The sequence below is a fragment of the Toxorhynchites rutilus genome, chromosome 1 (genome assembly GCF_029784135.1).
Source record: "Toxorhynchites rutilus septentrionalis strain SRP chromosome 1, ASM2978413v1, whole genome shotgun sequence".
NCBI lineage: Eukaryota > Metazoa > Arthropoda > Insecta > Diptera > Culicidae > Toxorhynchites > Toxorhynchites rutilus.
The window spans coordinates 90,067,863-90,093,548 of NC_073744.1; the positions used below are offsets into that span (position 1 = coordinate 90,067,863).

A 25,686-nucleotide genomic window follows, 5' to 3' on the forward strand; every position below is an offset into this window, starting at 1 on the left:
GCAGTCGTTTTAGCTAATGTCTTCACATCTGCAAAGCTTTCATGAATGAAGGTGCTTCTAGTGAAGTTGGCGCGAATTTACTTTAATGAATCTTAAATGAATTTTCGTAGTTTTATGTCAACAATGTAATGTCTTGGACACAACCCTCTCTACGAAATTAAATAGCAGTTTTATTATGCGGTATTATTGTTTCTTATACAGCAAATTTGAATGAACTAATAATATACAACAGCAGCAATCTATCGGTAATCGGCGTAAACCACATAACAGCACTTCTCAATGAAAAGGTTGTACCGTCCCGTTGTGGAAATGAATTCTTACGATCGCATTTTTCTGAGTAGACTGAAGTGTGAATATAAATCTTATTTCAGTACACCACCAACGGTAAACATCTACATCAAGCAGCGGCACGCTGTTCACGAGAGAGTTTTGTTGAGCAATGATCATTCTGAATTAGGGAGCATTTTTTCAAAGTTGCTCCTACTGACTGAATCCGCGATCGAGGTACATACGTGTATTGCTCTCTCTCTCGTTTCGCGTGGTCTCAATTCACTTCAGAACGCATTGTATAGTCGTTACGGAAAGCTGCGCGCGGTTGGTTCCCTCTGGTTCCGTCACGTTCTTTAAATCAACAGTGAGGCTTGTAGTATAACTATTGTAGTGTTTTTTTATACACAAAAATGTAATTCGAACAAAAAATCAGTCCAAACAAAAAATAAACAAAGAAGGTTATTTTCTGGTGGGTGAATTTCGTTCAGAAAAGTGATCGCTGCGAAGAAGTGTGTTTCGCGAACAAGTGAACCACTTTCACTGTGGCGCAAAAATAGTCTTTCAATCCCGTTAGAAGTGGGATCGAGAAAAAAACCGTGACTATCTGTTAAGTACGAGCGAGTGTACAACGATAGATATAAAACGGCAATGTGAAAAGTGTGGAAGAATTGCATAAACGTTTTTCATAATCAGTGGCACATTGACATTTCCGTACATTTCCGCAGTAGATGAACCGACTTAAGATGTCTAACAGTCACAACTTGAGCAATTTCATTGATAACACTATAGAGGCACTTCAAGCCAGATGGAGTAAATCAAAAACGGAAAACAAAACCAGGTAATTTTATAAAAAAGAGAATTATAACCTATGTAGCTCTAATTTCGGGGATTCCCAGTTCATCAGTCACATGAAACGATGAAAGGTTGTTTCTGAACCGGTTTGACCTATTCGGTAACAATATTGGAGTCGCCGACAGCCGACACCTGAAAGGTATTGCAGTTAACTAGTTTGATGAATGAGAGATATTCATCCTAGTGTGTACGGGTTTTCGGGAGAATATAAACAAAATGAACATGATAAACAATCCCGTAACTGCTCAGAAAGTCGGTCAAATCTGAACTGATCTAATTATCATTGAATGTATGTACTGAAAGTCGAGCACAGTATCAAGTATGCCGTGCATAGCCGGTTGGAATTATTTTGCTCACCTAAAAGAGAAGATTGAAGAAACTCTAATTCTATTCTCCCACGTAACAAGTAGTTTGCATGTGAACTTTCATATTATTATTTTTGATCGGGAGTTTCATAGAAATTGATATAGCATTCAAATAGATATGGGATCTGCATTCGCTTGTAATCAAATCTATTATTTCGCATCAGATCTCAGTTGATTAGTACCTGATCGCCTATTACCAATGCGATGTTATGTACGTACAATTTAAAAATTACAATAATCACGACTATTCATCTTTAAACACAAATCAAATGTCTTGCATTGGAAAAACATGATTGTGCTCTGAATCCAGCTATCCAGTAACTAAGCCGTGTCCAAGTTATATAATATATTCTATTTCATCAGCGAATGCATTTTACGCTATGAATGATATAAGACAGATCAAGCGAATATAACAAGTTGATGGTTGCTGTAAAAAAATCAATTTTTGGTCAGACGATCAGTCAAAACAAATAAGGAAACCAAATGTTCGGTTGAAATTCATGTGATTTATTGATTTATGAAATTTATGAAATGATCTATGAAATTAAAAATATAATTTCTGATCCCAAATTTCAATTGGTAAACATGTTGGTCACCATTCACATTGTTTCCTAAGTTGATGTTTTCTAGTAGAAATTAACTAAGCTCAACGAACTCAATGCTAATTCTTTGGTCGATGATAACAATTTCCCCTTTATTCCTATTCAAGTCACAGTGTCCCGGAAGACGAATGGTGTGACTATAGTTCGCCACTAGTTGAGATTTGAAGTCGTGTCCTCATATGTTACCGACTCGGGTATCAAATAGGAACTGAAAAGTAAGGTGGCATGTACAATAAGGCGAGAAACTTTGCTATCTCACGTCATTCGCAGCGCAGAATAAAGGGGTGTATTAGCATATTGGAAACTTGATTCACTTCTCACTGTTTTCCATACATACTTTGATGCTACTCGAAGTCTAATATACGTTAAGCTTTTAAGGGATAAAATAGTGACTAGCAAAGGACACAATTTACAAATTTTTCAGTTTTTTTTTACAAAACCCTCGGTTTTACTTGGTTGAACCTCAAATCAAAATACTCTAGTAGAAGCTTCTGAAAACAGGTCTGTTATATTTTGAAAGTATCCTTGATGGAACGAAATGAACCGGTATGAATTATTCACCAAACCGGTGGCGATTAGTTGTCTCCCCTTGGCGTGTTGTATTGCATTAAGGTTATTTATTGTGTTTACTATCCGATTGAACAACCGGTAACCTTTTATAATCCCCCACACATCACAAGCAGAAACATGTATAAATCACAATAATGTAAACCTCCTTATTAATGTCTTACATGTGAGTTTCAATTTATTTTTTCAGTTACACGGATTTTTTCTAATTGCTATAATCCTATTCATATTAACATATTAAGGACCGCTCACGAGTTTCCTCGTGTTTCGCGTTCCGTCTGTTACGGATGGATCACGTGTTTTCCACACGCTGTCTTTAGATGTCACATACTTTTATACATTGTATCCTACTTTGTGTATTTGAGTATTTACGTCAACAGCCAAAACTTGTTATAATTATTAAAATACTTTTTTTTTTCAAAAATACCTAGAATGCCTTTTATTGTACAATTTCCGGAAATTTCACAAAAATTGCTTCATGAATAACAAAGTTATGATGATTTCAGAACGTACCAGTTTGCCCCAAAACGGGCGGTCCCTGACGTATGTCTTACAGATTTCTTTGCGGTCCTTAATATGTTAAAATGTTACCGTTCGGTATTTGTTCACGTTGAAAAATCATCGCAAATTTAAATATATTATCTTATTTTCATAACCTAATTTACGTGGTGCATGTTTCCATTTGAACGTGCAAATGTTATATCTTTACCTTTGCTTAATTTCCAAGTTAGCATATGTGAGAAGGTGATGTAAAAAGTTCTAGTAGTCATTACTAACACAAAATGAGTACCACATGTGTTGAATTCGCGAGTTTTGGATGAAATAACACTATTTGTTAGTAGTTTCAGTAGTTTCAAAACACCTTCGAAGTCAACAACAACAAACAATCAAATAAATTTATCTATTACAATAAACATACATTTAGTACATTTTTGATCCCCACTACTCGCTAGTCAATTGACAATAGGAGAAAACATGTAGCGAAATACACGGAAATCATTCACATTCCTATAGCAATGAGTGGAGTGTGTTTTCGCACTATATACAATATTAGTGATTAAGTTAAAAAATTGAAAACTTTCAATGCGTAAAAAATTTCAATCTCTCAGGTTCAACAAAAGTTGCTGATCGCCTAGGTATAGGCGCCCGAATTTCAATTAGAGCATTGTAAATCTCATAAAAACAATCTATCTGTTTATTGTGCATTGTGAATAAGCTTATTATAGTCTCATGTCAGAAGCCATAGCCCATAATCAGGACTTTCATATGAAATTCGCATTTTTGCACTACATACTCTGCGAAATGGCTTGAACACTTGTGCTGAGGAATAAAGGTGCAAGCTGTCATTTTATCTATTTACCCTTAAGGTTTGATTTAGTTTAATTTCAGAATCATTGTTCATTTTATAGCAGCGGTCGTAGTAGGCGTATCTCAAATCTTTTGACATTAAATTGTTTGGGAAAAAACTGTATCTTTCGACTGTGAAAATTTCAGTTGATCCGTTTTGTTTTGAAAAATTTGTACAGGATGAATGCCGAGAGAAGAAATTTGATTTTGGACACCCACATTAGAAACTCGACATGGTCAGATACTAAAATCGCGAAATCACTGCATGTGGTTAAAATTGACACTGTAAGATCTGCTGAAACATTTTCGTGAAAATGCAACTGTTGTTCCGATTGATCAGAGAGCCCATCTCAGTAGAACATACGATCGGAATCTGAGGTTGAAGGTATTGAGATGATTAACGCCAACCCAAGGTTCTCGGACTTCGACGTTGCCACAAACAAAACTTTGACCAAAGTACCATCCGGAGAATCAATACATGAGAAAGTTATCGTAATTTCTGTGCCTGCAAGCAACCGAACAGGATGCTAAAGCAAAATCTGGTGGCCGAAAGACGTGTTCGAGAATTATACAAGGTTTTGCGAAGTACGAAGGATGCATGTTGATGGATGACGAAACGTACTTGAATATGGATTTTAGACAGTTCCCAGGCCTGAAATTCTATGGGATCGCTGCTAGAAGAAACGTTCCCAGCAAATTTAAGTCCGTTTTCGCTGATAAATTTGCCAGGAGGTTCTCGATTTGACAAGGGATTTGCAGATGTGAACAGAAAACCAATGTTCTCGTCACAAACATGACAATGGACTTGAATATGTTTTTGCTAGATTTGGCAAGCTGTCACAGTCGAGTGGTGCTTCAGTGACAATGGGATCAATTACTTTGAAAAAGACCTCAATCCTCCGAATTGCCCCTAATTCCACCCAATCGAGAGATATTGGCCAATTGTCAAGCGGAATTGAAGAAGAGTACCAAAGTCAATCGGGATGCGGCAGAAATGAGAAGTTTGTGGAGTAAAATGGCTGCTGAGGTTGACCAACAGCGAGTTCAAACATCGATGGAGGTATCCGAAGAAAAGTAAATTCATCAAAACTTAGAGGAATATTTTTTTAAAGTACACTAAATTATCTGTATTTTGATATAAAAAAAAACATTGTTCGTACCTGGAGTGCCGATCGGGCAGCCGTCGGGTGCGGACGTATTTTAGCTTCGCTCCGCGTTCGAATCTTTTTTTCCTTATACGTTTAAAGGAGGTGTAATAATTTCATGAGAAATAGTGCTGTTACTGGTTTAGCATATGAACAATTTCAATAAGTGAAGTTATTCGGTGAAGCAGTTTTTCTTCGCATGTTAAGTGCGGTTTATTTATTTTTACGGCACAATATACTCGCGATGATCGTTCGCTCGTTTTCGTGTCGCGACATGTTGAAATTATTTCTTCGTCGCGTGTGTAGGTCAAAATAAAATGAAAGGCTTTCCGCTTGAGATGCCAAAGTGTTTGATTTAATGAAGAAAATTCAAACAATATGTTTTCGTGAACAGAATTGAAATAGAATTCAGAATGAAATTATTTTGCTCATTATTGGTGTGTTTTGTCCTGCATGTGTGATTTTCAGGAGCGCAATAGCTCAGCTGTGTGTTTTACGTAGAAGCGTTGCAGACATGGGTTTCGTTTAACCGTTGTTTTTACGTGAAAGTAGTTTTATGAGATATCATTATATCTGTTGACTTCATGGTGTAATGTGTAGCAGAAACGCATTTCGTAGTAGATATGTGTGTGTGTGTATCGAAAAAAAAAGAGAGCTCCCTCTTCACTGTCATACGCGCATGTGCGAAGCACAGAGTTCCCCGGTGCGAATAAAGTGAGTACGTACAGTCTCTCGTCACATTTCGAGGAGGGTTGTGATTTGGAAGAATATGTGGAAACAAGAAGCGACAGTTTGTTTCGAAGAATCCGTGTGTACATAGCGACTGTTCGGTGTTGCTGTGTGGGTATGCCATGTTTGCACCCACACAGATAAAACAATCTACGAGAAACTCTAGACAGAGGGTGAGAGAACCTATAAGTGTTGCCAAGTGGAAAGCGTAAATAATCTCAGCGAATGTATCACAATCAAAGGAATCATCGAATCAGCATAGGATGGGACGAGCGTGCAGTGGCGTCAGATAAGTTTTGTTTTAATTTTTTTTCAGATGCGTATTATAAACATTCTTCAATTGTTCAGTTCTTTAATTCTTTAGTTCTTTTTTTTTTTAATTCTTTAATTGATAAGACTCTATGGTTTGTATCTATGGGAGAAGAGATAACTAAAGCATAAGCATTTTCACTCCCACAGATTTACTCCTTTATCAATAAAAATCATATTAACATTTAACAAATCTCTTCTTTTAACTCAGCTAAAAAGGTGACAACAATCGGAAGGCTGGAGCAATTTTATTTTACTAACCGTCTCTCTTTGCAGATGCCATTTTTCATAGTAATAATAATAGTAATAGTAATAGTAATAGTAATAGTAATAGTAATAGTAATAGTAATAGTAATAGTAATAGTAATAGTAATAGTAATAGTAATAGTAATAGTAATAGTAATAGTAATAGTAATAGTAATAGTAATAGTAATAGTAATAGTAATAGTAATAGTAATAGTAATAGTAATAGTAATAGTAATAGTAATAGTAATAGTAATAGTAATAGTAATAGTAATAGTAATAGTAATAGTAATAGTAATAGTAATAGTAGTAGTAGTAGTAGTAGTAGTAGTAGTAGTAGTAGTAGTAGTAGTAGTAGTAGTAGTAGTAGTAGTAGTAGTAGTAGTAGTAGTAGTAGTAGTAATAGTAATAGTAATAGTAATAGAAATCACAAGCTGTGCCACTAACACTGACTGAGTGTATCCTACGGCTAACCTTCCCAACTAACATATTTCCTAAATTCCCGAGATATTTATGAGAGGTCGTAGAGTTCTCTGCATCTCTCTTAAGTAAATATCGAACATTCCTTCCCTTTCCTCAGCAGTTGCAAGGACGTGGCCAGGACAATTCTTAACTGTTGGAGAAAGCAAGCCTTCATCTAAGAGATACTTCCAATCGTCAGTAACGGATGGAGGTGAGCTTTTGAAGTAACAGTTCTGAATTCGTACCACCTACGATATTGTGCAACTTGCTCAATGCTAATGCTAATGCTAATGCTAAAAAAGACGGGTGGGTAATGTCGGGGACATAACCGGAGTGACGTAGGACTATACAAAGGGGACAGCTTTTGTTAAATATATATTTTAAATATATTGATTTATTTTCTTCTCATACGTGAATACCTACCTATCTACCTGAAAAATGGATTAGTTTACTGTTTGCTCTTTATGAATATGTTGATGGTTCTGAAAAGAACCTTTGGTGTTGTGTTTTTGTTATCACTCGATATTCCTATCTTTTTCGGTTAAACCTTCCTGTTTAGCTATTGCGTTTGCCACTCGCCACAGCTTTCACAGTTGGAAAATTTCTTCCCATCCAGCTTGTGACATGTTGTTCAGTGAATTACATTTAATGCGACGTGCCGGAGAAACACTTTGCCATTCACTGAAACTAATTGTTGTCTTGATGAGCGCCGAACCGAAGCTGCTCTGTTGCTGTCTGTGCGGGTTTTCTGATTGTCGTGAGCAGCTTTGCAAGCCAACTCGAGCACTCCGACGGCCGAGACTCTATAATCGCTGTTAGGTATACTGGTACTCCGGCACCAATCCGTTCGGCCTAGTTACCCTTGCGGAGCGATCAGTGAATGCGATCAACAGGGAACTGGAGACCTGCACGGTTCGAGTGAGACTTTGCCTTTCCCTTAACTTGTCCTCCTTTGTTACGTCCACGATGCCGATGCCGTACAACCACACGGGTTTACGGTTTGAAAGAAAATAAGATATTTTTTTGCGGTCCGCTTGTTTTTGGATAATGTTTTAGAAAGCATTGAACTGTATTTCCTAAACTCTTTTTTGGAAGGTTTAATGGCCCTGAAAAGCGCCTTGTTTTATGGAATGGTTCCAATTTAGAAAACTTAGTACTCGTGGTTTTGAAAAAAACCATTTCGAACGCCCTCGATGCCGCCTTGTTCTGGATTTCCCACTAAAGCGGTTTGTATAAAGAACAAACTTTTTTCTTCTGCTACCTGATGCCGTTTTGCGATTGCGTTTGCCACTCGCCACTCGCTGCAACTGCCTGTTGTCTTGATGTCCACCGAACCGAATGTGTTCTGTTCCGAATGCGGGTTTTCTCATCGTCGCGAGCAGCTTTGCCAGCTAACTCGATCTCGATCACTTCGGCGGCCGAAACTATATAACGCCGGCTAGGTGGACTGGTGCACTGGTACTAACGCGCTCGGCCAGATCAACACGGTTCGAGCGGGATTTTGCCTTTCCCTTCACTTTTCCTCCTTTGCCATATCCAACCATGGCTGCTTGTGTTGGTTTGTTGATGTGAGGTGATGCGAAACGATGTGGTGTACGGTTCGGATGAGAATGATCGTTACGGCAGCGGAGCGGGGATTTTTAAGCTGACTGGCTGGCTCGAGAATTACGCATGTGTGAGACTGCGACCAATGTTTCGTTCATTTTTTTCTTTTTCCTTTCCAATCGTGCTTCATTCTATTTCGCTGCTGCTCTGGTTGCCCGTTTTGGTCGGTACGATTTGAGGAGCACAAAATGGACCAATCAAAAATGGGCACATAGTGCATTTTGACAATGCTTCATATTTCACAATTATTCAATTATTTATCTCAAGAGAAATGAAATGTTATTCGTTATGATAGATGCGTAGATATATTTCCTATCAATTGATGCAAAAACCTTTGCGATCTATTGAGAAATGCTCGAGTTGTAAGCGTTCCAAATCTTGCATTTTTTCCTACTTGTTCAGTGCCTAGATTTCCATTTCACCCCCTATATCTTCCGGTTAGACGTAGTCCTACGTCAAAAAAACATTGTTCGTACCTTTAACCAATCTCGATATACAACTGGTTTTGTGATTCCGGATTCTATATGATTTCGACAGTATCGATTTTAGTAACAGAAATCTTTGATAATTTATATCTCAAAAACTATGAGTCGTATCGAAATAGTGTTATATAGAATTGTTGTTAAAACGTGAAAAAATATACAATCAGAAAAAAATTAGTACTCTTTTTTCTATTTACAAAAAAAAATAGCTGACCCGGCAAACTTCGTCCCGCCAAAAATTTATTTTTCGTTATCACATCCACGTTTTCTTACTAAGCGCTGTTCATGGGTCCAATCGCAGAATAGCTCATTGATTGATCTTCTAATCTTCCCTTTAAAATATATATATATATATATATATATATATATATATATATATATATATATATATATATATATATATATATATATATATATATATATATATATATATATATATATATATATATATATATATATATATATATATATATATATATATTATATAAAATTCTCGTGTCACAATGTTCGTGGTCGAACTCCTCTGAAATGGCTCGACAGATTTTCAAGCCTACCAAGTTTTCAGTTATGCACTGAAAACTTGGTAGGCTTGAGAATAGAACGTAAACTATATATGATACCGCTAGGGTACCGATTACCATATGTTTTATACCGATTAGGGTGGTCCTATGCAAAAAAAAAAAGAATCTAAATAATTTTGACGTAGGACTACGTCTAACCGGAAGATATAGGGGGTGAAATGGATATCTAGGTACTGAACAAGTAGGAAAAAATGCAAGATTTGGAACGCTTATAACTCGAGCATTTCTCAATAGATCGCAAAGGTTTTTGCATCAATTGATAGGAAATATATCTACGCATCTATCATAATGAATAACATTTCATTTTTCTTGAGATAAATAATTGAATAATTGTGAAATATCAAGCATTGTCAAAATGCACTATGTGCCCATTTTTGATTGGTCCATTTTGTGCTCCTCAAATTGTACCGACAAAAACGGGCAACCAGAGCAGCAGCGAAATAGAATGAAGCACGATTGGAAAGGAAAAAGAAAAAAATGAACGAAACATTGGTCGCAGTCTCACACATGCGTAATTCTCGAGCCAGCCAGTCAGCTTAAAATCCCCGCTCCGCTGCCGTAACGATCATTCTCATTCAAACCGTACACCTCATCGGTTCGCATCACAACACATCAACAAACCAACCCAAGCAGCCATTTCTGGACATGGTAAAGGAGGAAAAGTGAAGGGAAAGGCAAAATACCGTTCGAACCGTGTTGATCTGGAGTTCCCCGCAAGGGTAGTTAGGCCGAGCGCGTTAGTACCAGTGCACCAGTCCACCTAGCCGGCGTTATATAGTTTCGGCCGCCGAAGTGATCGAGTTGGCTGGTAAAGCTGCTCGCGACGATAAGAAAAACCGCATTCAGAACAGAATACATTCAGTTCGGTGGACATCAAGACAACAACAGGCAGTTGCAGCGAGTGGCGAATGGCAAACGCAATCGCAAAACGGTAGCAGGTAGCAGAAGTTTGTTCTTTATACAAACTGCTTTGGTGGCAAATCCAGAACAAGGCGGCATCGAGGGCGTTCGAAATGGTTTTTTTCAAAACCACGAGTACAAAGTTTTCTAAATTGGAATCATTCCATAAAACAAGGCGCTTTTCAGGGCCATTAAACCTTCCAAAAAAGAGTTTAGGAAATACAGTTCAATGCTTTCTAAAACATTATCCAAAATAATAATAAAACACAAATTGATTTTTTCATAATTTGTTTGCCAGGATCTGATGAGTATGTGATTTTGGCAGTTGTTCTGAGCTTATTGATAGTTGGGGACTTTCAAGATTATTCAATTTTCACCAATTCTTAAATTGTTTCCAGATTGAAAGTACAGTAATTTACAATTAGTTCGACATTTAGCTAATTCGACGGACATGTAATGCGACTTATTTAGTTGGACATTTTTGTAAACATAGAGATCCAAATTATGACCCCACATTGAAAGTCGAAACTGTACCACTGTCATCGCAAATGTTCAATTACAGGTTAAAATCGCCTCCAATGCGACACTGAGTGGCGCTTCGGCACGTCGCATTGAATGTAATTTACTGTACAACATGTCACAAAGCTGGATGGGAAGAAATTTTCCAACTGTGAAAGCTGTGGCGAGTGGCAAATGCAATCGCTAAACAGAAAGGTTTAGCCGAACAAGATGGGGATATCGAGTAATAACAAAACAATAAACTCTTTAGATTGAAGATAATTTTGTGATCCTGAAAAGGACCCTTTTTAGCCTGCATGTGAATCCAACGAGCGAACAAATCGTAATGAATGTATTTTTTTGCCATCGCTCCCTTTTAACGCTCATTCGTTCGTCTCGTTAGACTCGCCCCTCTGGCTGAGTCTGCCGATTTGTCTCTATCCTGTGAGTGTGTACCGCTAGAGTATAAAACACGCGGACCCCAAAAAATATCTTATTTTCTTTCAAACCGTAAACCCGTGTGGTTGTACGGCATCGGCATCGTGGACGTAACAAAGGAGGACAAGTTAAGGGAAAGGCAAAGTCCCACTCGAACCGTACAAGTGTGCAGTTCCCTGTTGGTCGCATTCACTGATTGCTCCGCAAGGGTAACTAGGCCAAACGGATTGGTGCCGGAGCACCAGTATACCTAACAGGGATTATAGAGTTTCGGCCGTCGGAGTGCTCGAGTTGGCTTGCAAAGCTGCTCACGACAATCAGAAAACCCGCATCAAGAACAGAGCAGCTTCGGTTCGGCGCTCATCAAGGCAACAATTAGTGTTTCTCCGGCACGTCGCATTAAATGTAATTTACTGAACAATATGTCACAAGCTGGATGGGAAGAAATTTTCCAACTGTGAAAGCTGTGGCGAGTGGCAAACGCAATAGCTAAACAGGAAGGTTTAACCGAACAAGATGGGAATATCGAGTGATAACAAAAACACAACACCAAAGGTTCTTTTCAGAACCATCAATATATTCATAAAGAGTAAACAGTAAACTAATCCATTTTTTCAGGTAGATAGGTAGGTATTCACGTAGGAGAAGAAAATAAAACAACATATTTAAAATATATATAAACAATATATTTACAGTATATATAGAGGGGTCCCCTTTGTATAGTCCTACGTCACTCCGGTTATGTCCCCGACATTACCCACCCGTCTTTTTTTATTTCTTTTTTTTAAATTTGGCATAAAAGTATATATAACCTCAAAGGTTTACCTGCATTTCCTATTTTTAATCGAGATTTTAGTATTTTGGTATAAATAATATCCAAATAATCGACCCGTAGATAGTTTTTCAAAGAGAACGAATGTCAACCAACCTTGAAACGCAATGCGTATAGACGTCATTGAGCTTCGTGTTCCTTTTCTGTGAAGCGTAAATTGTTATGAATTTTCGAGTGAAATAAATACGCTTTTAAAACAAAAATTTTAAACGAACTATGGCTCTATTGAGGGTTCTGTGTAACAGAATAACACATTCTTTACCGGTAGGGAAAATATCGGACGAAAATAGTCTCTGATAATTATTTTATATTCTGGATAATATTTTGGCTGAAATGCAAGAAGATTTATAGAAAAATAGTAGAGTTAGGGTCAAGGCTATGTCTACTAAGTATTCAAACAACATCGAATAATCATTCGTTCGATAACTCGCAAGTAGATCGGACAGGTTTTCGAAACGATCCAACAAAGGTGTTTTTTTCCACATCGAATCAGACTGTGTTTTTTTTTCATCGGTTGCGCTTGCGAGTAGAGCGAAGCTCAAAGTGGTGCGCGACCGAGACGCAGAGGATACAATTCAGACAGATTCATCACACACGCCACACAGCAGCGGCAAGTATAAGTTTATTTTTCTTTTGTCCTCCTATCATTCCTTCTACCATCTGTGCTCGATTTACACCATTGTTCATCTGTGTGTTTACCAAATCGGCAAACGTTGGCATTAGGGGTGTCTATTTTTTCTTGGTAACATTACCGTTGAAATTTTATTGGAACTTTTTTTCATTTTAGAATTTATTATAAATTAAATAAATTAATATAAATATTATCCGCAGGGGGCAACCTGGCTAAGCCCCCTCTTGTACAGTTTTTACGTCAATGATATAGATGATTGTCTAACTAGAGATTGCACTTTGAGACAACTTGCAGACGATGGAGTTATTTCCATCACGGGTACTAATCCCGCCGTTCTGCAAAAATCCTTGCAAGATACCCTGAACAACCTGTTCACGTGGGCTCTCAAGCTGGGTATCGAATTCTCTACGGAGAAAACTGAAATGGTCGTTTTTTCTAGGAAGCACGAACCCTCCCAATTCCAGCTTCACCTATCCGGCAAAGCGATCAGGCACTCGATGTTTTTCAAATACCTTGGAGTATATTTTGACTCTAAATGTACCTGGGGAATACACATTGCGTATTTGAAACAGAAATGCCAGCAAAGAATCAATTTTCTCCAAACAATAACCGGAACATGGTGGGGTGCCCATCCAGGAGACCTCATTCAGTTGTACAAAACAACGATATTATCAGTGTTAGAATATGGCAGTTTTTGCTTCCGATCAGCTGCCAGGATTCATATTCTCAAGCTGGAGAGAATACAATATCGTTGCTTGCGTATAGCCATGGGGTGTTTGCATTCGACACATACGATGAGTCTCGAAGTTTTGGCAGGAGTACCCCCGCTTACTCTTCGGTTCACAGAATTATCCTACAGATTTCTCATCCGTTGCAAGATCATGAATCCATTGGTGATTGATAACTTCGAAAATCTATTCCAACTGACCCCTCAGTCAAGTTTTATGTCTTTATACCATGAGTACCTTACCCATGAAGTGCACCCTTCACCGGGCATCTCCAACCAAGTTTGCTTCCCATACATTTGCAATTCCTCTGTCAATTTTGATCTGTCCATACGACAAAAGATCCATGGAATCCCAGATCATCTACGCTCCGATTATATTCCGGAGATATTTTCGGCAGAATATGGGAAAGTTAGATCTGATAAAATGTTCTTTACTGACGGTTCATGCATAAACGGGTCCACTGGCTTCGACATCTTCAATGAAAATTCCAGTGCCTCTTTCAAACTCAAAGATCCTTGTTCCGTGTATGTCGCTGAACTGGGTGCGATATACTACGCTTTAGGGATCATTGAAACATTGCCCATCGACCATTATTTAATTTTTTCAGACAGTCTCAGCTCAATAGAGGCAATCCGCTCAATGAAAGTTGATAAACGCTCATCTTATTTCCTTACAAGAATAAGACATCTATTGAGTGTTTTGGTCGAAAAATTATTCAAGATTACCTTAGCATGGGTTCCCTCTCATTGCTCGATTCCGGGGAATGAGAAAGCGGACTCGCTAGCTAAGGTGGGCGCTTCAGAAGGCACACTTTTTGAAAGGCAAATTGCTTATAACGAATTTTTTCACATTCCTCGTCAGGACACACTCGTTAGTTGGCAGCGCATGTGGAGTGAAGATGAGTTCGGTCGTTGGTTACACACGATTATCCCTAAGGTTTCGACGAAAGCTTGGTTTAAGGGATTGAACGTCGGTCGTGATTTCATTCGCGTGATATCTCGGCTTATGTCCAATCACTACAACCTAAACGCGCATCTCTATCGCATTGGGCTCGCAGCAAACAATCTTTGTGATTGTGGCGATGGCTACCACGACATCGAGCATATTGTCTGGTCGTGTATCCGGTTCCATGCTGCTCGCTCTCAGCTCTCTAGAGCACTGAGAGCAAAAGGCAGACAATCGGATATCCCCGTCCGGGATATCTTAGGTAGCCGTGATCCTGATCTTCTGCTTCATCTATACCTGTTCCTCAGAAACGCCGATGTCAACGTTTAATGATGTTTCCTTCGTTGTGTCCCTGTTTCGTGTCCCTCCTATCCGATCTATAAACTTTTACTTAGTCGCGGCAATACATACACACACTCTTTACAGATACACGGGCCAAAGGTTGTGCAGTCCACTGATGATTCAACAAAAGCCAAAGGTTGTACCGCTCATGACAACTCTACACGAGCTGATGATTGCGCCGGCTAGTGACCATTCTATCCTGGATTCCTCGAGAAGACGCACCACGCTAGATATGGGGTACAGACTAGGGGGCGTCGCTGATTAATGGTCAGCTGCATCCCAATAGGAAGTATCCCGTGTCGGGCACAGGTACAGATCATTGAAGACAGCAACATCACAATTACGAAAACACTTGTAATACTAACCTCGAGCCAACCGCGAATAATCGGTTACATATTACTAACATAGTTATAAGGCAAACATTGTCGAAATATTGAACTCCCGGCCCTGTCAGGTTGACGCCATATGAGCCTTAATAAAAATATATATTTTGGATAAAAAAAAAAAAATTATCCGCAGCATAACCTTATAATATTTTTTTTTACTTATTCATTTTGATAATTATTATATTCTGTTCATATCGAACAGTTGGCCGATTTTTCTAATATGGCTGAGGGCGGAAAGGACCCCCCGTTGACGCAATTGAATATTTCTGATACCAAACCTCCTCCTGAAGAGCAGGAGGATGAAGCAGAAATTGAGGTAGAAAATTCTGTTTACGAAGTTGATAGTTCCGAAGATGAGGAAATCGACGAGAAACAGGATTTTCGTCCTAAAGAATACCCTGAAGGCTCCAAAGGCCCATTCATTGTGTACTTTAGACGAAAATCCAAACCTCTCAATGTCATTCGCATCTCGAAGGAACTAACTCAACATTTTTCTGACGTTACCGAAATTACACGGATGGGGCCAGACAAACTACGAGTTGTCGTCTCAAGCAGGACCCAAGCGAACAAAATAACGCGCTGCGACCTCTTTGCGATTGAGTATCGTGTATACGTACCCTGTGGCAACGTCGAAATAGACGGCGTAATAACCGAAAAGGGTTTGACCCGAAAAGAGATAATCGATGGTGTCGGTCGCTTCAAGAACTCCACACTAAAAACTGTGAGGATTCTTGCATGCGATCGACTGAAATCTGTGTCATATAAAAATGACAAAAGAATTCTCAATCGGACAAACTCTTTTCGTGTGACTTTTGAGGGTTCCGCCCTTCCAAATTACGTTGCAATAGGGGCACTTCGTTTACCTGTTCGATTGTTTGTACCCCGGGTAATGAAATGCAACAAATGTATGCAACTCGGTCACACGGCCGCCTATTGTTGCAATAAAAAACGTTGCGCAGATTGTGGAGAGAGCCATGATGAGAATCCTTGCGCGAAAGAGCACAAGTGTCTTCATTGCGGCGGGACTCCTCATGATCTTATTCAATGCCCGGTGTACAAACAACGAGGGGAAAAACTCAAGCGTTCCTTAAAGGAACGTTCCAAGCGGACTTTTGCAGAAATGCTTAAGAGTTCCGTGCCAACGACACAGGACAATCCCTACTCCATTCTGCAGAACGACGAGCCTGTTGCTGACGCTCCCAATGCCGGATGTTCCGGTACATCTCAGGGTGCCATCAGGAAAAGAAAAATTACTTCTTTTCCATCACTCCCCAGAAAGAATACCGAAACTTCCCAAGTTGGAATGAAGCCTCGAACTGAACGTGCTGAGAATAGGCCGAAGCAAGTACCTACTGGTTTACGTGGTCATGCTACCAACCAGGGGTCCTCAGCACTTCCCGGAACAACAACGAACACGTCTGTTCCATTTTCGCGGTCGTAGCAACAGCCACTACCTGGCCTGCTTGCGCTTTCAGACCTTGTGGATAACATTTTAAATGCTTTAAATATAAATGATCCTCTTAAAAGCATAGTATTATGTTTGCTTCCGGTTGTGAGAACATTTTTGAAAGAAAAATGTGGCTTTTTAGCAGCGTTCATTTCCCTCGATGCCTAATTCAGCGCAAGAGGTCAAGGATTTGACCACTGTCATACAGTGGAATTGCAGAAGCATCATCCCTAAACTAGACCAATTTAAATTTTTAGTTCACAGTTCTAACTGTGATGTATTTTCTCTCTGTGAAACATGGCTTTGTTCAGCCGACGAGCTGAATTTTCACGATTTCAACATTATTCGCCTAGATCGTAACGACTCGTTTGGTGGCGTACTATTGGGGATCAAAAAAAGACGGGTGGGTAATGTCGGGGACATAACCGGAGTGACGTAGGACTATACAAAGGGGACAGCTTTTGCTAAATATATATTTTAATTATATTGTTTTATTTTCTTCTACCTACCTATCTACCTGAAAAATGAATTACTTTACTGTTTACTTTTTATGAACATGTTGGGGGGTCTGAAAAGAACCTTTGGTGTTGTGTTTTTGCGTTTTTTTTTACAAACTTGATTCTTGATTTTTTTCTAAAGGCTTTGTACTTATTAAATGCTCAACGCCGGGCATCTTTCGGCGTATGCATATATCGTACAATCAAAATGATGGCTGTGATAGGGAATGCATAGGTAGTCATCAACTCATTCACTATCATATATTTCATTATTGAGCACATTACCGTACCTTAAACTGTGGTTTCAGAGACGAATGAATTGTAAGATTTGTAGTATCCGTAAACAAAGTAAATAAAAATAAAAAAGAACTGAGGTTTTGGAGACGATCTGTTGAAAAATAAACGAACTATAAGAACTTAAAATAAGAACAGAGCAGCAGGAAATACATAGCTCATCATGTTGCTCCTTAGTTATTTTCCTATACAATGCAGATGTAACGTCAGTCAGTCAACCAAAGAAAGCAGTTCTTGCTACCGAGAAAATTCGTTAATGCCATCCTGCATACAATGTGTTGTAATTTGAAGCCACTTTTAATTCGGAAACTGTACATGGGTTTGTGAAAACTGAATGATCAATTTAAAAAAACCCAACCAGTTCAAGAACAAGCATAAACAAAACAAAACAGTTTATATTATATGTCATATTATGTCACTTTAGAATGCATTGGTATTGTGAAAAACTTTTAATAACTCTTTTTTGAATGGTTTAATGGCCCTGTAAAGCGCCGTGTTTTACGGTGGCTGGTTTTGCCACCAAAGCGGTCTGTATAAACAAACTTTTTCTTTCTTCTACCTGCTGCCGTTTTGCGATTGCGTTTGCCACTCGCTGAAACTAGTTGTTGCCTTGACGAGCGCCGAACCGAAGCTGCTCTGTTCTTGATGCGTGTTTTCTGATTGTCGTGAGCAGCTTTGCAAGCCAACTCGAGCACTCCGACGGTCGAAACTCTATAACCACTGTTAGGTATACTGGTGCTCCGGCACCAATCCGTTCGGCCTAGTTACCCTTGCGGAGCAATCAATGAATGCGACCAACAGGGAACTGGAAACATGCACGGTTCGAGTGAGGCTTTGCCTTTCCCTTAACTTGTCCTCCTTTGTTACGTCAACACGTCCACGTTGCTGCTTGTTTTCTTTTTATGATGTGATGCGATGCGATGCTAAACGATGCCGTACAACCACACTGGTTTACGGTTTGAAAGAAAATGAGATATTTTTTTTGGATCCGCGCGCTTTATACTCTAGCGGTACACGCTCACAGGATAGAGACAAATCGGCAGACTCAGCCAAAGGGACGAGTCCAACGAGACGAACGAATGAGCGTTAAAAGGCAGCGATGGCAAAAAAATACATTCATTATGATTTGTTCGCTCGTTGGATTCACATGCAGGCTAAAAAGGGTCCTTTTCAGGATCACAAAATTATCTTCATTCTAAAGAGTTTATTGTTTTGTTATCACTCGATATCCCCATCTTGTTCGGCTAAACCTTCCTGTTTAGCGATTTGTTGCCACTCGCCACAGCTTTCACAGTTGGAAAATTTCTTCCCATCCAGCTTTGTGACATGTTGTACAGTAAATTACATTCAATGCGACGTGCCGAAGCACCACTCAGTGTCGCATTGGAAACGATTTTAACCTGTAATTGAACATTTGCGATGACAGTGGTACAGTGTCGACTTTCAATGTGGGGTCATAATTTGGATCTCTATGTTTACAAAAATGTCCAACTAATTATGTCGCATTACATGTCCGTCCAATTAGCTAAATGTCGAACTAATTGTAAATTACTGTACTTTCAATCTGGAAACAATTTAAGAATTGGTGTAAATTGAATAATCAGGAAAGTCCCCAACTATCAATAAGCTCAGAACAACTGCCAAATTCACATACTCAGCAGATCCTGGCAAACAAATTATGAAAAAATCAAATTGTTTTTTATTATTATTTTGGATATTATTTTAGAAAGCATTGAACTATATTTCGTAAACTCTTTTTTGAAAGGTTTAATGGCCCTGATAAGCGCCTTGTTTTATGGAATGGTTCCAATTTAGAAAACTTTGTACTCGTGGTTTTGAAAAAAACCATTTCGAACGCCCTCGATGCCGCCTTGTTCTGGATTTGCCACCAAAGCAGATTGTATAAAGAACAAACTATTTTCTTCTGCTACCAGCTGCCGTTTTGCGATTGCGTTTGCCACTCACCACTCGCTGCAACTGCCTGTTGACTTGATGTCCACCGAACCGAATGTGTTCTGTTCCGAATGCGGGTTTTGTTTTCGGCGCGAGCAGCTAACTCGATCACTTCGGCGGCCGAAACTATACTGGTACTAATGCGGTCGGCCTAGCTACCCTTGCGGGGAACTCCAGACCGACACGATTCGAGCGGGTTTTGCCTTTCCCTTAATTTTTCCTCCTTTGCCATGTCCAGATTTGGCTGCTTGGTTTGGTTTGTTGATGTGTTGTGATGCGAACTGATGTGGTGTACGGTTTGAATGAGAATGATCGTTACGGCAGCGGAGCGGGGATTTTTAAGCTGACTGGTTGGCTCGAGAATTACGCATGTGTGAGACTGCGACCAATGTTTCGTTCTTTTTTTTTCTTTTTCCTTTCCAATCGTGCTTCATTCTATTTCGCTGCTGCTCTGGTTGCCCGTTTTGGTCGGTACGATTTGAGGAGCACAAAATGGACCAATCAAAAATGGGCACATAGTGCATTTGGACAATGCTTGATATTTCACAATTATTCAATTATTTATCTCAAGAAAAATGAAATGTTATTCGTTATGATAGATGCGTAGATATATTTCCTATCAATTGATGCAAAAACCTTTGCGATCTATTGAGAAATGCTCGAGTTATAAACGTTCCAAATCTTGCATTTTTTCCTACTTGTTCAGTGCCTAGATTTCCATTTCACCCCCTATATCTTCCGGTTAGACGTAGTCCTACGTCAAAAAAAAACCATTTCGAACGCCCTCGATGCCGCCTTGTTCTGGATTTGCCACCAAAGCAGATTATATAAAGAACAAACTTTTTTCTTCTGCTACCAGCTGCCGTTTTGCGATTGCGTTTGCCACTCGCCACTCGCTGCAACTGCCTGTTGTCTTGATGTCCACCGAACCGAATGTGTTCTGTTCTGAATGCGGGTTTTCTTATCGTCTCGAGCAGCTTTGCCAGCTAACTCGATCACTTCGGCGGCCGAAACTATATAACGCCAGCTAGGTAGACTGGTGCACTGGTACTAACGCGCTCGGCCTAGCTACCCTTGCGGAGAAATTGGCGAATACACCTACGTGGAACTGCACACTTGCACGGTTCGAGTGGGACTTTGCCTTTCCCTTCACTTGTCCTCCTTTGTTACGTCAACACGTCCACGTTGCTGCTTGTGTTGCTTTGTCGATGTGATGCGATGCGATGTTAAACGATGCCGTACAACCACACGGTTTGTTTACGGTTTGAAAGAAAATAACATATTTTTTTGGGGTCCACGTATTTTATACTCTAGCGGTACACACTCACAGGATAGAGACAAATCGGCAGACTCAGCCAAAGGGACGAGTCCAACGAGACGAACGAATGAGCGTTAAAAGGCAGCGATGGCAAAAAAATACATTCATCACGATTTGTTCGCTCGTTGGATTCACATGCAGGCTAAAAAGGGTCCTTTTCAGGATCACAAAATTATCTTCAATCTAAAGAGTTTATTGTTTTGTTATCACTCGATATCCCCATCTTGTTCGGCTAAACCTTTCTGTTTAGCGATTGCGTTTGCCACTCACCACAGCTTTCACAGTTGGAAAATTTCTTCCCATCCAGCTTGTGACATATTGTACAGTAAATTACATTCAATGGCACGTCGCATTACCACCACTTAGTGTCGGATTGGAGGTAATTTTAACCTGTAATTGAACATTTTCGATGACAGTGGTACAGTGTCGACTTTCAATGTGGGGTCATAATTTGGATCTCTATGTTTACAAAAATGTCCAACTAATTATGTCGCATTACATGTCCGTCCAATAAGCTAAATGTCGAACTAATTGTAAATTACTGTACTTTCAATCTGGAAACAATTTAAGAATTGGTGAAAATTGAATAATCAGGAAAGTCCCCAACTATCAATAATCTCAGAACAACTGCCAAATTCACATACTCATCAGATCCTGGCAAATAAATTATGAAAAAATCAATTTGTGTTTTATTATTATTTATTATATTATTGTAGAAAGCATTTAACTGTATTTCGTAAACTCTTTTTTGAAAGGTTTAATGGCCCTGATAAGCGCCTTGTTTTATGGAATGGTTCCAATTTAGAAAACTTTGTACTCGTGGTTTTAAAAAAAACCATTTCGAACGCCCTCGATGCCGCCTTGTTCTGGATTTGCCACCAAAGCAGATTGTTAAAAGAACAAACTTTTTTCTTCTGCTACCTGCTGCCGTTTTGCGATTGCGTTTGCCACTCGCCACTCGCTGCAACTGCCTGTTGTCTTGATGTCCACCGAATGTGTTCTGATCCGAATGCAGTTTTTCTTATCGTCGCGAGCAGCTTTGTCAGCTAGCTCAATCACTTCGGCGGCCGAAACTAAACACGGTTCGAGCGGGATTTTGCCTTTCCCTTCACTTTTCCTCCTTTGCCTTGTCCAGACATGGCTGCTTGGGTTGGTTTGTTGATGTGTTGTGATGCGAACTGATGTGGTGTACGGTTTGAAAGAGAATGATCGTTACGGCAGCGAAGCGGGGATTTTTAAGCTGACTGGCTGGCTCGAGAATTACGCATGTGTGACACTGCGACCAATGTTTCGTTCATTTTTTTTCTTTTTCCTTTCCAATCGTGGTTCATTCTATTTCGCTGCTGCTCTGGTTGCCCGTTTTGGTCGGTTCGATTTGAGGAGCACAAAATGGACCAATCAAAAATGGGCACATAGTGCATTTTGACAATGCTCGATATTTCACAATTATTCAATTATTTATCTCAAGAAAAATGAAATGTTATTCATTATGATAGATGCGTAGATATATTTCCTATCAATTGATGCAAAAACCTTTGCGATCTATTGAGAAATGCTCGAGTTATAAGCGTTCCAAATCTTGCATTTTTTCCTACTTGTTCAGTGCCTATATTTCCATTTCACCCCCTATATCTTCCGGTTAGACGTAGTCCTACGTCAAAACGTCACTCCTTCTATAGAGTCACTATCCTATCGATTACAGGCATTGAAGTTGTCGAGGCATTGCCGGAGCCGCGGTTAATCTTAGGTGACTTCAACTCCCATGGAACAGCATGGGGGTCACTCTACGATGACAACCGTGCCACGTTGATTTATGATCTGTGCGACAACTTCAACATGACAGTTTTAAATACTGGGGAAGCAACTAGGATAGCCAACCCTCCTGCACGGGCAAGCATGTTAGACATATCTCTCTGCTCTTCTTCATTATCCCTGGATTGCACATGGAAGGTAATCCAAGATCCCCACGGTAGTGATCACCTACCAATAATTTTATCGATCGCCAATGAATCAAAATCTAGTGAGTCAGTCGATATTGCGTATGACCTCACGAAGAATATTGACTGGAGAAAATTTGCAGAATTAATATCTGAAGCAATCATTTCGATGCATGAACTTCCTCCCCTTGAAGAGTATAATTTTATATCAAGTTTGATTTACGATAGCGCACTTCAAGCTCAAAAGAAACGTGTACCGGCTACCACTTTCCGACGTCGTCCTCCATCACTTTGGTGGGACAAGGAGTGTTCAAAGGTCTACCTTGAAAAATCATCCGCTTTCAAAAAATTCAGGAAAACTGGATCAGTGGAATGGTTTCGAAAGTACCAAGCTCTAGAAGCCAAACTAAAAGGTCTGATTAAAGGAAAAAAGCGTGGATATTGGCGGAAATTCGTCAATGGTTTGTCAAGGGAGACCGCTATGAGTACTCTTTGGAATACGGCTAGGAGAATGCGTGGCTGGAACCATACCAATGAAAGTGAGGAATACTCTGACCGTTGGATTTTCAAATTTGCAAGGAAGGTTTGTCCCGATTCTGTTCCTGCACAAAGCGTCGTACGCAATATTCCGCTCCAATGCGATTATGAGAATTTTTCGATGGTAGAATTCTCAATTGCCCTCCTCTCATGTAACAATTCAGCTCCGGGGTCGGACAAAATTAAATTCAACTTGTTGAGGAATCTTCCCGACTTGGCAAAACAGCGTTTGCTGAACTTGTTCAACAAGTTTCTGGAGCTGAATATTGTCCCGCATGACTGGAGACAAGTGAGAGTGATAGCCATACGAAAACCCAACAAGCCGGCTTGCGATCACAACTCGTATAGGCCGATTGCAATGTTATCCTGTATTCGCAAATTGTTAGAGAAAATGATTCTACTTCGTTTGGACAAGTGGGTCGAAACGAACAATTTGCTGTCAAATACGCAGTTTGGCTTCCGCCGAGGTAAAGGGACGAATGATTGTCTCGCGCTGCTATCTTCTGAAATCCAAATCGCATTTGCTCGCAAAGAACAAATGGCTTCCGTTTTTCTCGATATCAAAGGGGCATTTGATTCAGTTTCCATGGAAATTCTCTCAGAGAAGCTTCATAATCGTGGACTTTCACCAATTCTGAATAATTTCCTGTACAATTTTCTGTCAGAAAAGCACATGAATTTCTCTCATGGCAACTCAAAATCTGGTAGTTAGAATATGGCAGTTTTTGCTTCCGATCAGCTGCCAGGATTCATATTCTCAAGCTGGAGAGAATACAATATCGTTGCTTGCGTATAGCCATGGGGTGTTTGCATTCGACACATACGACGAGTCTCGAGGTTTTGGCAGGAGTACCCCCGCTTACTCTTCGGTTCACAGAATTATCCTACAGATTTCTCATCCGTTGCAAGATCATGAATCCATTGGTGATTGATAACTTCGAAAATCTACTCCAACTGACTCCTCAGTCAAGTTTTATGTCTTTATACCATGAGTACCTTACCCACGACGTGCACCCTTCACCAGGCATCTCCAACCAAGTTTGCTTCCCATACTTCTGCAATTCCTCTGTCATTTGTTATCTGTCCATGCGACAAAAAATCCATGGAATCCCAGATCACCTACGCTCCGATTCTATTCCGCCGATATTTTCGGCAGAATATGGGAAAGTTAGATCTGATAAAATGTTCTTTACTGACGGTTCATTCATAAACGGGTCCACTGGCTTCGGCATCTTCAATGAAAATTCCAGTGCCTCTTTCAAACTCAAAGATCCTTGTTCCGTGTATGTCGCTGAACTGGGTGCGATATATTACGCATTAGGGATCATTGAAACATTGCCCATCGACCACTATTTTATTTTTTCAGACAGTCTCAGCTCAATAGAGGCAATCCGCTCAATGAAAGTTGATAAATGCTCATCTTATTTCCTAACAAGAATAAGACAACTATTGAGTGTTTTGGTCGAAAAATTATTCAAGATTACCTTAGCATGGGTTCCCTCTCATTGCTCGATACCGGGGAATGAGAAAGCGGAATCGCAAGCTAAGGTGGGCGCTTCAGAAGGCACAGTTTTTGAAAGGCAAATTGCTTATAATGAATTTTTCCACATTCCTCGTCAGAATACGCTCGTAAGTTGGCAGCGCATGTGAAGTGAAGATGAGTTCGGTCGTTGGTTACACACGATTATCCCTAAGGTCTCGACGAGTGCATGGTTCAAGGGATTGAATGTAGGTCGTGATTTCATTCGCGTGATATCTCGGCTTATGTCCAATCACTACAACCTAAACGCGCATCTCTATCGCATTGGGCTCGCAGCAAACAATCTTTGTGATTGTGGCGATGGCTACCACGAGATCGAGCATGTTGTCTGGTCGTGTATCTGGTTCCATGCTGCTCGCTCTCAGCTCTCTAGAGTACTGAGAGCACAAGGCAGACAATCGGATATCCCCGTCCGGGATATCTTAGGTAGCCGTGATCCTGATCTTCTGCTTCATCTATACATGTTCCTCAGAAACGCCGATGTCAACGTTTAATGATGTTTCCTTCGTTGTGTCCCCGTTTCATATCCCTCCTATCCAAACGATAAACTTTTACTTAGTGGCGGCAATACATACACACACTCTTTACAGATACACGGGCCAAAGGTTGTGCAGTCCACTGATGATTCAACAAAAGCCAAAGGTTGTACCGCTCATGACAACTCTACACGAGCTGATGATTGCGCCGGCTAGTGACCATTCTATCCTGGATTCCTCGAGAAGACGCACCACGCTAGATATGGGGTACAGACTAGGGGGCGTCGCTGATTAATGGTCAGCTGCATCCCAATAGGAAGTATCCCGTGTCGGGCACAGGTACAGATCATTGAAGACAGCAACATCACAATTACGAAAACACTTGTAATACTAACCTCGAGCCAACCGCGAATAATCGGTTACATATT

At 39.9% G+C, this 25,686-nt stretch overlaps 1 protein-coding gene across 4 annotated transcripts in view; it reads left to right on the forward strand.

Annotated features, from left to right (window-relative positions):
- Positions 1-553: 553 nt before the first annotated feature.
- Positions 554-25,686, forward strand: part of LOC129767147 (protein unc-13 homolog 4B-like) — a 77,789-nt gene continuing 52,656 nt past the window's right edge. For 3 of the 4 annotated variants that reach the window (XM_055767775.1, XM_055767770.1, XM_055767788.1), the window contains exon 1: positions 554-1,108. Coding sequence is in view for 1 of the 4 variants with exons in the window: in XM_055767770.1 (XP_055623745.1) it covers positions 999-1,108 (110 nt within the window). In the remaining 3 variants the exon portion in view is untranslated. The remainder of the gene's footprint in view (positions 1,109-25,686) is intronic. The other variant, XM_055767782.1, reaches the window with a different exon arrangement.